The 15,677-nt window shown below is 43.3% G+C and overlaps 1 protein-coding gene across 2 annotated transcripts in view; it reads right to left on the reverse strand.

Moving 5' to 3' along the window:
• Positions 1-15,677, reverse strand: part of RGS6 (regulator of G protein signaling 6) — a 437,580-nt gene that overhangs the window by 50,154 nt on the left and 371,749 nt on the right. For both annotated transcript variants that reach the window (XM_044271952.1, XM_044271951.1), the window contains exons 7-8: positions 13,708-13,772; positions 6,624-6,700 (exon numbers count right to left, since the gene is read on the reverse strand). In XM_044271952.1, coding sequence (XP_044127887.1) covers positions 6,624-6,700; positions 13,708-13,772 — 142 coding nt within the window. The remainder of the gene's footprint in view (positions 1-6,623; positions 6,701-13,707; positions 13,773-15,677) is intronic.

The raw sequence follows: 15,677 nt of genomic DNA on the forward strand, positions 1-15,677 counted from the left end.
ATGTGTGTATGTGTAGTATAAATTAAAAAGCTATTTTCTTCTGATCGATAAATCAAGATTCAGTAAGAGGTAGACAATCCCTATGTGGGAGCCTGCCTTATGTTGTAAGTCCATCAATAGCATTCCTGCTACAAAGCAAAGAAGGGACTATGCAATATGACCCTGGAATACATAGTAACAACTGTACAGTAGGTAGCAGTACAGAAAAATATTTAATTATGCACTTCATAATGTCCTGCTGTACAGCTTTTCTTCTATATGCTAGACAGAGAAGCATACTACCATGCACAGTGTGGTTCCAAATACTTAATTTGATTTTTTTTCTAGCAACATGGATTTATTTGCTTTATTTATAAAATTTGGTATTAATTAGTTTTCATAAAAAGGGCATCTTACACACAAAATAATTGCTAGTGTTGGTGTGTAAAGAGAACAATGACCTTGAATTCCCTCAATTACAAATTAAAAAAGTAGTACCACCGCAGTCCACTAGGTGTTGCATGGAAACCAGATATCCAAACATTATTATTATTATATACACTAATTTGTATTCCACACTAAATAAAACAAATGTACGTTTTTAGAAAAGGAGCGCACTGGTGCAAGTATATTTGTTTTCAGCAAATAAATGCTATTTGTATGATGCAAAGTTGTACAGTTTTCTGCCTAACTTTTTCATGTCTTTCGAGTCACAGGTGCAGGACTGATTATAGTTAGGACATGTCCACACTGGACCAATTGCTGTGAATTGTTCTGTGGATTAACCACAGCAAAATTCACTAGTCCAGATAATTTTACAATAAAAAAGAACTTGCCTCCCCTGGTGCTCCTGTGGCAGTGCTCCTCTTCCAACCTACCTTTCGCAGCTCTGTTCAGCTGGCCTCCGGCAATGACATGGTGTTTTTTTTTAAACTCAAGGTCCTTTTACATGGACCAATGTTTCAGACAAATATTGGGAAGGAACCAAACTTTCCTGACAGGGATTAGCAAATTGATTTGTTCATCTGAACAAATTCTCCATTTGTAAGGCGTTCCCCCTCTACAGACAATTACCTGTCCTGTGTTATGCAAGCGGGTGTGGACCCACTGTGCCACTGACTAAGCAACTACCTGGTCTTCACTAGAGTCAGTGGCAACTGACCAGGGAGTCAGAGATACCAGGGTGAAGTACGTGGTCAGGAAGTCCAGGGTCAGGGCAGGCAGAGATCAAGCAAGTTCCGTAAACGAAGTCCAAGGTCAGAGGCAGGCGGCAAACAAGCAAGGTCCGTAAATTCCAAAAGCAGGGTCCGGTACACAGCAAAGCAGAACTTGAAAAACACCTTCACACTTGGAACTAGACAAGCTAGTGACCATGAGTTGCTCAGGCATCTTCCTGTGGTAGGAAGCACCTTTAAATACCTCCTGCAATCCAGCCATAGACTGGTGAGACAGAGGGCGTGTACGTGCTGCCTCACAAGGGAGGAGAGACACACTCATACAAGCCCTAACAACAGTACAGGTCTCCAGTAGGAAGTAAACTCTGGCATGGAGCAGATGCAACAGTTAAGCTACCTGCTGCCCGCGCTTGTCAGCACAGAGGAAAAGAGGGAGCATCGCGCCCGTGCCCGTGGGTTGGGGCAGCAGTGCCGGCACAGACTGCTGGGTTAATATCCTGGTGGCAAATTGACATGACAGTCTTGCGCATGTGACTTCACTGTGAGGAGCAGCACATTTGCGGATGACTGACTGCAATTATGAATTAGCGGTTGTACACGCACTGCTAATATTTGTTAAGTAGCTCATGCAAATTCATGAGCCGCTACTCACAGTAATGGTGCTTGAGGAAAAATTATCGGAGCTGTGCAAGATGTGCAGTGCTAGAACCGAGTGGGTGAGGGAGCATCCAGAGCCGTGGGGACATTCCCTTAGGCCCCTTTCACACGGGCGAGTATTCCGCGCGGGTGCAATGTGTGAAGTGAACGCATTGCACCCGCACTGAATCCTGACCCATTCATTTCTATGGGGCTGTTCACATGAGCGGTGATTTTCACGCATCACTTGTGCGTTGCATGAAAATCGCAGCATGCTCCTCTTTGTGCGTTTTTCACGCAACGCAGGCCCCATAGAAGTGAATGGGGTTGCGTGAAAATCGCAAGCATCCGCAAGCAAGTGCGGATGCGGTGCGATTTTCACGCACGTTTGCTAGGAGACGTTCGGGATGGAGACCCGATCATTATTATTTTCCCTTATAACATGGTTCTAAGAGAAAATAGTAGCATTCTGAATACAGAATGCATAGTAAAATAGCACTGGAGGGGTTAAAAAAAATATCTAATTTAACTCACCTTAATCTACTTGCTTGCGCATCTCCTTCTGTCTTGATCTTAGTTCTGTGTAGCAACAAGGACCTTTGGTGACGTCACAGTCATCACATGGTCCGTCACATGATCTTTTACCATGGTGATGGATCATGTGATGACCGGAGTGACGTCACCACAGGTCCTGTTGCGACACAAAGCTAAGATGAAGACAGAAGGAGATGCCGGCTACGCGAGCAAGTGGACTAAGGTGAGTTAAATTATTATAAAAAAAAATTTAACCCCTCCAGCGCTATTTTACTATGCATTCTGTATTCAGAATGCTATTATTTTCCCTTATAACCATGTTATAAGGGAAAATAATACAATCTACAGAACACCGATCCCAAGCCCGAACTTCTGTGAAGAAGTTCGGGTTTGGGTACCAAACACGCGCGATTTTTCTCACGCGAGTGCAAAACGCATTACAATGTTTTGCATTTGCATGGAAAAATAGTGGGTGTTCCCGCAACGCACCCGCACATTTTTCCGCAACGCCCGTGTGAAAGAGGCCTAAGAAGTGTAAAATTTATTCAGATTAATGAATCGATCCCTAGTTCCCGATAACTGCCTGATCATCAGTGGAGATGAAGGCTGTATTTATCATACAGCAAACACCTCTTTTGTTTGGCAGCAGATCACTGTTTATACAGCATGATCTGCTGCACAAAAATGATGATTTTAGGTGCAGGCTGAAAGACACGATCACCCAATGAATAAGCGTTTGCGAGTTCATCGGGTGATTGCTAGCAGGTGACACACAGGCCAATCATCAGGGGAGCACGTGTTTCTACAAACGCTTATCCCTGATAATCAGCCTGATTAATGGGGAAATTGTAAAAGGACCTTTACAGCAGTCACATGTGAGAATACATCATTGCTCGAGTCTGGGAGTACAGAGACCAGATGGGGAGGGGACCTGACAAAAGTTGTAACAGGACCGCTTTCTCTGCTTGCAGCAAATCCAGTACATGTAGACATACCCTTACAGTATATGCATCAGAGCTGTGTCTGTGTAAGGAGCTGTTCATCATATGACCAGTAGTGATGAGCGGCAGGGGCAATATTCGAATTCGCAATATTTTGGCGAATATTCATCATTTGAGAATTCGCAATTATTTTCTTGATTGCGAAAATCGGCAATGTAATATGCGCGTATTGCGCACGCAATACAGGCGTGGGTCACTGTGGCTACATTTTTCAAGCTGCTAGAAGTTTCCTAAGACTGGAGAAAATGGTTGGCACGGAAGAAAATCACAATAGCTTTATATGCAGATAGAGTGCTCCAATATATTCACGATTGCGCAAATCGGCAATTAATGATGCCCATATTTTTGCGCAATACGTGCAACTTTTTGGCAGGTCTGACTACATATTACTGATTGGTGCACTAAGTATTGCTGTGAACGTGTGACATCACAGAACTATGTCTGTAGCATGTATGTATGGACAGCAGAACCTATCAGCTACACTATATCAGGATATAACCTACACTGACTATCTCCCACTATCTATCTGTATTATATATAAGATAACTAATTAAAGGAAACCTGTCACCATGATTTTGCGCATAGAGCTGGGGACATGGGCTGCTAGATGGCCGCTAGCACATCTGCAATATCCAGTCCCATAGCTCTGTGTGCTTTTATTGTGTTAAAAAACAGTTTTGAGTGATATGCAAATGACCTGATATGAGTCCTGTAGCCGGAGATGAGTCAAGCGGAAAGGAGCCCAGCACCGCCCCGCATCCTCCGAATCTCCTCCTTGCTGGCTGACGTCACAGAGCTGGAGCGCCGAAATCTCGCGATGCGCGAGCTAGCGCATGCGTAGTTCGTTCCCTGTGCTGATGCCAGTACAGGGAATGAACATGATGCCGACACTGCGCATGCGCTAGCTCGCGCATCGCGAGATTTCGGCGCTCCAGCTCTGTGACGTCATCCGGCAGGGAGGAGATTCGGACGACACGGGGCGGTGCTGGGCTCCTTTCCGCTTGACTCATCTCCGGCTACAGGATTCATATCAGGTAATTTGCATATCACTCAAAACTGTTTTTTAACACAATAAAAGCGCAGAGAGCTATAGGACCTGGGTACTGCAGATGTGCTAGCGGCCATCTAGCAGCCCATGTCCCCAGCTCTATGCGCAAAATCATGGTGACAGGTTTCCTTTAACTATCTAATGCAATTAAACAGTAAAGCACAGAGCACAGCAATGACACTGCTGTCTCTCTCAGAACTGCAAAAAACTGCAGAAAATGGCTGCTGGCAGGGGCGTCGTTAAGTCAAAACATTCGGGGCTGGAGCCCTGAATGTTTTGTCCAGTGCCCCGAATGTTTATGCTGGCAGCTGGTGGTGGACATAGGCATTGAGGTTCTGTCAGGGCTGGCAAGCACTATACTCACCTTTTCCTTCCTGGTCCTCGGCGCTCCACTGTAAAGGCTGCGCACAGTGTGAGGCCGCGCTGTAACCTCACACTGTGCGTGCCCACACAGCAGACTATACAAGAGGATTACGGTAAGTGTTTTTTTTTGTTTTTTTATTTATTTGGGGGCTGAAAAGAGGCTGCTGGGGGGCTGATATGAGGCACGGGGGCTGATATGAGGCACTGGGGGATGACATGAGGCACTGGGGGATGACATGAGGCACTGGGGGATGACATGAGGCACTGGGGGATGACATGAGGCACTGGGGCTGAAGAGGGGCATTGGGGGCTGATGTGAGGCACTGGGGGCTGATGTGAGGCACTGGGGGCTGATGTGAGGCACTGGGGGGCTGATGTGGGGCACTGGGGGGCTGAAGAAAGGCTGCTGGGGGACTGAAGAGGGGCACTGGGGGGCTTATATGAGGCACTGGGGGGCTGAAGAGGGACACTTGGGGGCTGATATGAGGCACTGGGGGGGCTGAAGAGGGGCACTGGGGGCTGATATGAGGCACTGGGGGCTGATATGAGGCACTAGGGGCTGGAGAGAGGCTGCTGGGGGGCTGAAGAGGGGCACTGGGGGCTGATATGAGGCACTGGGGGCTGAAGAGGGACACTGGGGGGGCTGAAAAGAGTCACTGGGGGCTGATGTGAGGCACTGGGGCTCTGATTGGGGGTCATTCACATTGGGTTCTGATCTGAGGTCTTATTGGGGGTCTTATTGGGGCTGTCAGCTGAGGTCTGATTAACATTGGGGGTCTGATTGGTGGTCTTATTGTCCCCCTTTAAAACCTAGGCGCGTCTTATGGGCCGGAGCGTCTTATAGGGTGAAAAATACGGATTATTTCTTCTTCCTTCATTATATTGATAGTGCGGGTCTGTATGTATGTATGCAGAGTGTATTTGTGTGTATATATATATATATATATATAATATATGTGTGTTTGTGCTTTAGGGTGCACACCCTAAAGCAATAGGCTGCGCACGCCTATGCTGGTGGAATGTTTTTTTTTATTAGGCTATTCCTAGCCGTCTGGGCAATCCCACAGATCATCCCCTAACCCCCCTTGTACTTGTTCCATTACTTGCAGGTTGCACGGGCATGAGTTCAGAACTTCAGTCACTTCGGTCCGAAGTTCTGAACTCATGCCCGCGCAGCCTGCAAGTAGTGGAACAAGTGCAAGGGGGGTTGATGGGTTCCAATTTCTGTGATTAGTTTATAGTTGGGGGGTTTGCTTCATTTTAAATTAGGCTGACCATAGGTTAAGATTATCTGTGGGGTTGCCGAGACGGCTAGGCCCTTCACTGTAGTTATTAACCCCTTTCAGCAGTGCCCCATTCACTGAAGGGGTGACTGCTGAAAGGGGTTAATAACTACTGTGAAGGCCCCCATGCTGATGAGGGCGTGGCTTCATGGGATGGGGGCGTGGCTTCACGTGGGCTCATGCCCCAGAGGTTCTTATACAGTAAGAGGTAGGCAACTTTCCTATTGGTTGCTAGGGATGTTGCTAAGCTCAGACAAAGACATTGCTGCCTTCTCATTGGCCGACAAGCAAGAAGGGAGGTTACTGATGAAAAAAACAAACTTGAATATTCACGAATACATAGCACTATATTCTAAATCTTCGCAAATTCTCAAAGTGGCGATATTCGCGATTAAGATTCGCGATTCGAATATTCGCGCCCAACACTAATGACCAGAACAGATTTCATACATTGGAAGTAAACAAAGAAAGTTTCTATTGTATGACTGTAAGAAGAGATCTTAAAAACTGTAAGGAACTGATACAGAAAACTGTATAACTTTCCATTGCACACAATAAGAACTGTACAATGTGAACCCGGCCTAAAACCCGGGTTACATCTTACTTGACTTGCGCCTCTGCTTGCATAAAGATGAATTCCCATTTTCTTGCAAATGCCCGCTGCAGTCTTGCTAAATTCTCCTAGCAAAAGAGTAAAGGAGACAAAAAAGGAACATTTAGCATGTAAATAATGCATTATACCATGCTACTGCGAAAGCAATCTTTTGCTAATGCACAACCATTAGAAAAGATCTTGAGCCAAGCACAGGATATTATATCCCTCAAACATTTTGCTTGGCGTATTACTCATTGGACGGCAGTGAAATAAAGGAATGATAGGCTTTACTTCTGTACATTTTTAGGCTGATTAAGGCATTCTATTTTCAGCACATACAATCTCCTAAAGCCTTTACATCGGAGAGGTTATAATTTGGCATGACTAATTTATATGTACAATGAATTTACAGATGAATACATCTAGATGCCAACTTGTATTGCCTTAGAAAACAAACTGCCTTGTTTTGTCAGGCGGCTATTAAAGAAGTTTTCTGGGAGTTTTTTATGGATGACCCATCCTCTGGATAGGTCAACAGTATGGATAGGAGGATGACCCATCCTCTGGATAGGTCAACAGTATCTGATCGGTAAGGGTCCGACACCCGAGACTCCCACCCATTAGCTAAAGGCTGAGCTGCGATACCAAGCACAGCCACTATACAATGTATGGCGCTGTGCTCGGTGATCTGAGAGATGCTCACAGAAGCACCGATGCCTTCTCAAACAACTGATCGGCAGGGGTCCCGGGTGTTTGACCCTTACTGATCAGATACTGATGATCTATCCAGAGGATGGGTCCTCAGTAAAAAACTTTCGGAAAACCTCTTTAACTCTTTTGCTACCAGCGCCGTACATGTACGGCGCTGGTAGCGCTGTGTAAGCATGACACCCGCACGCGCGTGCAGCGGGCGTCATGACCAGCAAGTTTCTGCTGTTTCAAACAGCAGAGACCTGCGGCTAATTACCGCAACCGGCAATAATGCCGATCGCGGTAATTAAATGCTTTAGATGTCATGATCAAGTGAGATCACAGGACCTGAATGCGCAAAAACCCGGAAGCTCATGCTTCCGGGTTTAGTACTGAAGCCCCGTGCGGCCAATCGGGACTTCAGTACATTCGCTGAATGCTCTGAATCTCTATGAAGAAATTCAGAGCATTAATGCTGCAATTCTTATTTTGGCCATTAGATGGCAGGCCAACATAAGAAAGAAGCAAAATACAAAGAAATTGTCATTTTTTTGAAGCGCTTATAGATCAAAATGAAAAATTCAAAAACATCATTTATAGAATCATTTATGAGCCTTAAAATGCTAACTTTTTTTTAGAGTTAAATAAATATATAAAAAATATAAAAGTTTAAATCACCCCCCTTTCCGTATAATAAAAAAAACGAAATAACAATAAATATAAACATCCTAGGTATCACCGCGACCAAAAATGCCCATAATATTAAAAAATAAATCCAATACGGCGAATGGCGTAATGGAAAAAAGGGTTAAAATGGCAGATTTGCCATTTTTTCATTCCTTTGCATGTGATCCAAAAGTCATGCACACTCCAAAATGGTATCAATAAAAACTAGGAATTGTCCCGCAAAAAATTAGCCCCAAAACAGCTCAGTAGACATAAGTATAGAAAAGTTATGGGGGTCAGAATATGGTGATGTAAAAAATAAAAAATAAAATGTATTCTTATACTATTTACACATAAAAAACGTATACATATGGGGTATCGTTGTAATCGTACTGACCCAGAGAATGAAGGACATCAGTCAGTTTTGCTGTAAACAAAACGTTGTGGGAATAAAACCCGTAAAACTGTGGAGGAATTGCATTTTTGTTACAATCCCACCCCATTTGGAATTTTTTTCCAGCTTTCCACTACATTTTATGCCATAATTATGTCGCGATCCAAAATTTGTCCCGATGCATTTCTCCCGTTAGGGTTCATCAGGGGACAAATAGAAAGCAGATGCAAACATACGTAAGGTACGGCCACTAGCTCAAATAAACAGCGATACCAACAATTGCCCCATTGTTTACATGAGATAAACGATAACAGCAGCAGCGTATGTTGAAATGGCATACATTCAAAGGTGCGACAGCACAATGTATAACTGGATTAATTATAGTGCTACAGCCACAAAGAATAAATGTTACACTATTTAAAGGTAATCACAGGAAAGCGAGATGCACTTGCATAGGGGGGAATTAGAAAACTATCACTGTGCGTAAATCCCTAAAATTTTACTTATGATATTCAGATAAAATAATGACCAAAACCCCCAAAACTCTTATATATTGAAATATAAAATAGATAGCCTAATATCTGATGCCTACACTCAAGATACAAAGTTAGTGTAGTACATACATCATATTATACAGCAGCAGAGAACAGTAACCAGCCTAACGTCTGCATATTTGATAGACCTTGGAACATGCAGCTAGATAACCAGAGGTTGTTTGTTGTAAAAAATCACGGTTACTTGTAAACAAATGGTCTCTAGAAGTTGAAGGACTCTTCTAGGGCTCTTTCACACCTGCGTTCTTTTCTTCCGGCATAGAGTTCCGTCGTCGGGGCTCTATGCCGGAAGAATCCTGATCAGTTTTATCCTAATGCATTCTGAATGGAGAGAAATCCGTTCAGGATGCATCAGGATGTCTTCAGTTCCGGACCGGAAAGTTTTTTGGCCGGAGAAAATACCGCAGCATGCTGCGCTTTTTGCTCCGGCCAAAAACCCTGAACACTTGCCGCAAAGCCGGATCCGGAATTAATGCCCATTGAAAGGCATTGATCCGGATCCGGCCTTAAGCTAAATGTCGTTTTGGCGCATTGCCGGATCCGACGTTTAGCTTTTTCGGAATGGTTACCATGGCTGCCGGGACACTAAAGTCCTGGCAGCCATGGTAAAGTGTAGTGGGGAGCGGGGGAGCAGTATACTTACCGTCCATGCGGCTCCCGGGGCGCTCCAGAGTGACGTCAGGGCGCCCCACGCGCATGGATGACGTGATCGCATGGCACGTCATCCATGCGCATGGGGCGCTCTGATGTCATTCTGGAGCGCCCCGGGAGCCGCGCGGACTGTAAGTATACAGCTCCCCCGCTCCCCACTACTACTATGGCAACCAGGACTTTAATAGCGTCCTGGCTGCCATAGTAACACTGAACGCATTTTGAAGACGGATCCGTCTTCAAATGCTTTCAAATCACTTGCGTTTTTCCGGATCCGACATGTAATTCCGGCAAATGGAGTACACGCCGGATCCGGACAACGCAAGTGTGAAAGAGGCCCTTACTTGTCACCAGGTAGTCTTTAGGCCAGCAGCCGAAGAAATGGGGTAGGGAAGATGACCTCTCCCTGAGTTATGCCTGCTGGCTACCCCTGCCTGAAAGCAGAGTACCCGCCCCGATAGGGGCGACCCCCCTTCTCGGTGGCTAGACCCTCAAAGTCCCTAGGTGTCCCTACTGGCTTGAAAAACTCCTCCCGACGCGTTTCCCCCAAAAGGAGATATCCAAGTGGTTCATTAGGGGAATGCGCTTAGTCGATACATAAAAGCTGCAAGTGATACAAAAGACACATATGATATGGGCACCAAGCTAGAAAGGAACGTCATTATTTTATCTGAATATCATTAAAAGTTAAATTTTAGGGGTTTACGCTCTGTGATACTATTTAAAGGTAAGTATATAAAATGGAAGTTATTATACTAACAAATGCCAGAAAAGCTGCACATTGAGCAGTCACACCTCTGAATGTATAGTATGCCATTTCCACATGCGCTGCTGTTAGCGTTTGTCTCATGTATAGCTGGAACAATTCTTGGTATGGCTATTTATTTGAGCTAGTGGCCGCACCTTATATTTGTTTGCATTTACTTTCTATTTACAAATTCCTGAATATAATTTATATATTTTTTTATAAGTTAAACCAAATATCCACCTTCCCTGTCGCACTCACAGAGATTTGTGAAGTCGTTATATTTATTATGGAGAGATCAGGTTTTAAGATCAGTTGAGCTTTAGGGTACTTTGACAATAGCGTTTTTGTTTTCCGGTATTGAGTTCCATCACAGGAGCTCAATACCAGAAAATAACTGATCAGTTTTATCCTAATGCATTCTGAATGCAGAGCAATCCGTTCAGGATGCATCAGTTCAGTCCCTCTTACATTTTTTGGACCGACAAAATACCGCAGCATGCTGCAATTTTCTCTCCGGCCAAAAATACTGAACACTTGCCGGAATGCCGGATCCGGCATTAATTTACATTGAAGTGTATTAGTGCCGTATCCGGCATTAAGTGTTCCGGAAAAACGGATCCGGCTTTCCAGTGTGAGCATGCGCAGACCTTTAAAAATGCAACAAAAAAAACATTTATACCGGATCCGTTTTTCCGGATGACACCGGAGAGACGGATCCGGTATTTCAATGCATTTGTCAGACGGATCCGCCTCCGGACCTTCTGACAAATGCCATCAGTTTGCATCCGGATTGCAACAGAACTGCCTGCCGGAATCCTCTGCCGCAAGTGTGAAAGTACCCTTAGGCTACTTTCACACTGGCGTTTTTACTTTCCGTTTCCGAGATCCGTTCAGGGCTCTCACACGCGGTCCAAAACGGATCAGTTTTGCCCTAATGCATTCTGAATGAAAAAGGATCCGCTCAGAAGGCATCAGTTCGCCTCCGTTCAGTCACCATTCCGCTCTGGAGGCGGACACCAAAACGCTGCCTGCAGCGTTTTGCTGTCGGCCTGACGAAGCGGAGCCAAATGGGGACGGATCCGTTTTCTCTGACATAATCTGGCACAATAGAAAACGGATCCATCCCCCGTTGACTTTCAAAGGTGTTTAAGACGTAACCGTCTTGGCTATATAAGGCCTCTTTCACACGAGCGTGTCCGGATGCGTCCCGGGTGCATTGCGGCAAACCCGCGCGAGTAGGTACCCAATTGCAGTCAGTTTTGACTGCGATTGCGTTCCGTTGTTCAGTTTTTATCGTGCGGGTGCAATGTGTTTTGCACGCGTGTGATGAAAAACTGAATGTGGTACCCAGACCCAAACTTCTTCATTGAAGTTCAGGTTTGGGTTCAAGGTTGTGTAGATTGTATTATTTCCCCTTATAACATGGTTATAAGGGAAAATAATAGCATTCTGAATACAGAATGCATAGTACAATAGGGCTGGAGGGGTTAAAAAATAAATAAATAAAATGAGCTCACCTTAATCCACTTGTTCGCACAGCCGGCATCTCTTCTGTCTTCTTCTTTGAGGAATAGGACCTTTGATGATGTCACTGCGCTCATCACATGGTCCATCACATGATCGTTTTTAACATGGTGATGGATCATGTGACGGACCATGTGATGAGCGTAGTGACGTCACCACAGGTCCTTTTCCTGTGCACATGTGAGTTCAAAAAAATCTGTATTAAGAATGCTATTATTTTCCCTTATAACCATGTTATAAGGGGAAATAATACAATCTACACAACCTTTAACCCAAACCTGAACTTCTGTGAAGAAGTTTGGGTCTGGGTACCACATTCAGTTTTTCATCACGCGCGTGCAAAACACATTGCACCCGCGCGCTAAAAACTGAACAACGGAACGCTATCGCAGTCAAAACTCACTGCAATTGCGTACCTACTCGCGCAGGTTTGCCGCAACGCATCCGGACCATATCCGGACACACTCGTCTGCAAGGGGCCTAAAAGACATAATACAACCGGATCCGTTCATGACAAAAGCATGCGGTTGTAGTATTGTAACGGAAGCTTTTTTGCAGATCCATGACGGATCTGCAAAAACGCTAGCGTGAAAGTAGCCTTTATCATAACGGTTTGCATGAGATTTATCCAATCTCCAGTTTAGGGTTTAGATGCACAAACTACATATATTATGGTTCTTTATGTTGACATCTATGGGAAACTACTGTACCCCTGTATTCTTTAAATAGCATATAATGGCATAAAGAGTGGTTTTTATGTTGATGATTTACACTGCTTTTATAACAGAATATCTCCATATAAGGCTGGGCAATTAATCAAATGTATTCAATTAAATCACCCTTTCAGAGCCTGGTAACTGTGTTTTTTTAAATATCAAAAAGCTAATTTGTTTTTATCTGGAGTGCTATATCAGTGCATTTTGTGTAGTGAGTTCAGTCCCTGCCACCCACAGCATTAACCCTGGTGCAGACCCACACAAGCTGCGCTGATACACTACTCCGGATCACAACGGGAGCATTGACTGTAGCTGAGCTCTTGCTGTAGCGGCTGGAATGCTGATAACTCCAATCTTGGGCGTGTAAATCACTAGATGCCTCGGTCAATAGAAACCGCAGCATCTAGATAGTTAAGGGGCTCCCTGTCACCATCACCCCCAAGGAACACAATCTCAGGGTGCTGATGTGCTCATCACAGCAGGGGCCTAATAAAGGCAACCGCACCATCCATGGCTGAATGTCTGTTAGATTATGCCACAGGCCCAGCCTAATAGCCTGTCACAGTGATAGCCTATAATGCATTAGTATAAAATGTACTGTATACTAATGCATTATAAAAGTGATGTCCTCTTGTGGGACAAAAAAAATAAAAAATTTAAAGAAGGTTAATAAAGTTTAGACTTCCAGATTTAGACCAATGTCAGATTAATTTAACAACAGGAATTAATTTTCTGATTCATACCAAACTAGTCAGATTCATGGATCATCGGGTGGCGGATCATACTGTACATATCATTTTATTCTGCAATTTATAAATAATACTTTTTTGATTTTATAAAAATCAAACAGAAAATCTTTAATTTATCTGAACCCTAAAAACTTTCACAAACCTGTCAAAAACTTACCTGTTTTAATTCTCAACCAGTTATGCTCATAGTGTAAAACTAGAGATATACAGCCACACCTGTGAGTCATGGTAAAATTGCAGGAAAGAAATCTGATCATCCAAAATGTCATGTGTTGCATTGAAATGATGCATTTATGCCCGGAATGCTTTAAATTTAAAGAATTTTTTAACAAAACTACAGATTACATTGGAAAACATTCTGCTTCCTTGCTATCTACAGGCTATGGTCTTGGTATACCTACGGCTTCATAATCTGCCAACTCCAGTCTTGCTTTGTTCTGCATGGTCCTCTTGCATAGATAGATAGCTATAAAGACAAAACACATATTAAAACTTAAATACATGTAGTGATACATTAATTAAATAAAAACATCTACAATTATTCAAATCCATGAAGGGATTCTGACTCTGACTCTTTTTGAATTTGTGATGCGTTCCTATTTTAGATTATACTGTACATACAGTGGATATAAAAGTCTACACACCCCTGTCAAAATGTCAGGTTTCTGTGATGTAAAAATATGAGACAAAGATAAATCATTTCAGAACTTTTTCCACCTTTGATGTGACCTATAAACCGTACAACTCAATTGAAAAACAAACTGAAAGATTTTAGGTGGAGGGAAGAAAAGCATACACCTACCATCATTTAAAGTGCCTCTGATTAACCCCAAATAAAGTTCAGCTGCTCTAGTTGGTCTTTCAGGAAATTTTCTTAGTCACATCCCACAGCAAAACCCATGGTCCACAGAGAGCTTCCAAAGCATCAGAGGGATCTCATTGGTAAAAGGTACAAGTCAGGAGAAGGGTACAAAATAATTTCCAAGGCATTAGATATACCATGGAACACAGTGAAGACCAGTCATCATCAAGTGGAGAAAATATGGCACAACAGTGACATTACCAAGAACTGGACGTCCCTCCAAAATTGATGAAAAGACGAGAAGAAAACTGGTCTGCAGGAATATCTGGCAAGTACTGGCTTTGTGGTACATGTGACAACAATCTCCCATATTCTTCATATGTCTGGGCTGAGGTGTAGAGTGGCAAGACGAAAGCCTTTTCTTACGAAGAAAAACATCCAAGCCAGGCTACATTTTGCAAAAACACATCTGAAGTCTCCCAAAAGCATGTGGGAAAAGGTGTTATGGTCTGATGAAACTAAGGTTGAACTTTTTGGCCATAATTCCATAAGATATGTTTGGAGCAAAAACAACATTGCACATCACCAAAAGAACACGATACCCACAGTGAAGCATGGTGGTGGCAGCATCATGCCAAGGGGCTGTTTTTCTTCAGCTGGAACTGGGGCCTTAGTTAAGGCTACTTTCACACTAGCGTTGTTTGAATCCGGCGTTCAATTCCGACACCGGAACTGCCCGCCGGATCCAGAAAAACGTGTGAAAACTGATTACATTTGAATCCTGATCAGGCTTTCGATCACAATGGAAAAATGCATTGGAAAAAACGGATCCGCCATTTATGGACTTACACTTTATGGGGCAAGGTGACAAAAAAATTGGCAATTTTGGCAGTTTTTAAAAATTTATTTTTCCAGCGTTCACCTGAGTGGGTTAGGTCATGCAATATTTTTATATTTTTATAGAGCAGATCGTTACGGATGTTTTGCACAATAATAGCATTTTTTAACCCCAAAAAATGATGTTTTAGTGTCTCTATAGTCTGAGAGTCATAGCTTTTTTATTTTTTGACTGTCTTAGGTAGGGTCTCCTTGTTTGCAGGAGGAGGTGACAGTTTGATTGGTACTATTCTGGGGCGGCATACACCTTTTTGATTGCTTGGTGTTACAATTTTTGGGATGTAAGGTGACAAAAAATTGCTTTTTTTGGCACTGTTTTTATTTTTATTTTTTTACGTGTTCATCTGAGGGGTTAAGTCATGTAGTATTTTTATAGAGCAGATTGTTATGGATGCGGCAATACCTAATATGTCTACATTTTTTTTTTCAAGAAAAATAAAATCATATTTTAGTGTCTCCATTGTCTGAGAGCCATAGCTTTTTTATTTTTTGACCAATTGTCTTACGTAGGGTCTAATTTTTAAGATTGGTACTTTTTTGGAGGGCATACACCTTTTTGATCGCTTGGTGGTGCAATTTTTGTGATGTAAGGTGACAAAAAATAGCTTTTTTGGCACTGTTTTTATTTTTTTATGGTGTTCACCTGATGGGTTAGGTCATGTGATAGTTTTA

This window comes from Bufo gargarizans, chromosome 11 (assembly GCF_014858855.1).
Source record: "Bufo gargarizans isolate SCDJY-AF-19 chromosome 11, ASM1485885v1, whole genome shotgun sequence".
Taxonomy (NCBI): Eukaryota; Metazoa; Chordata; class Amphibia; order Anura; family Bufonidae; genus Bufo; species Bufo gargarizans.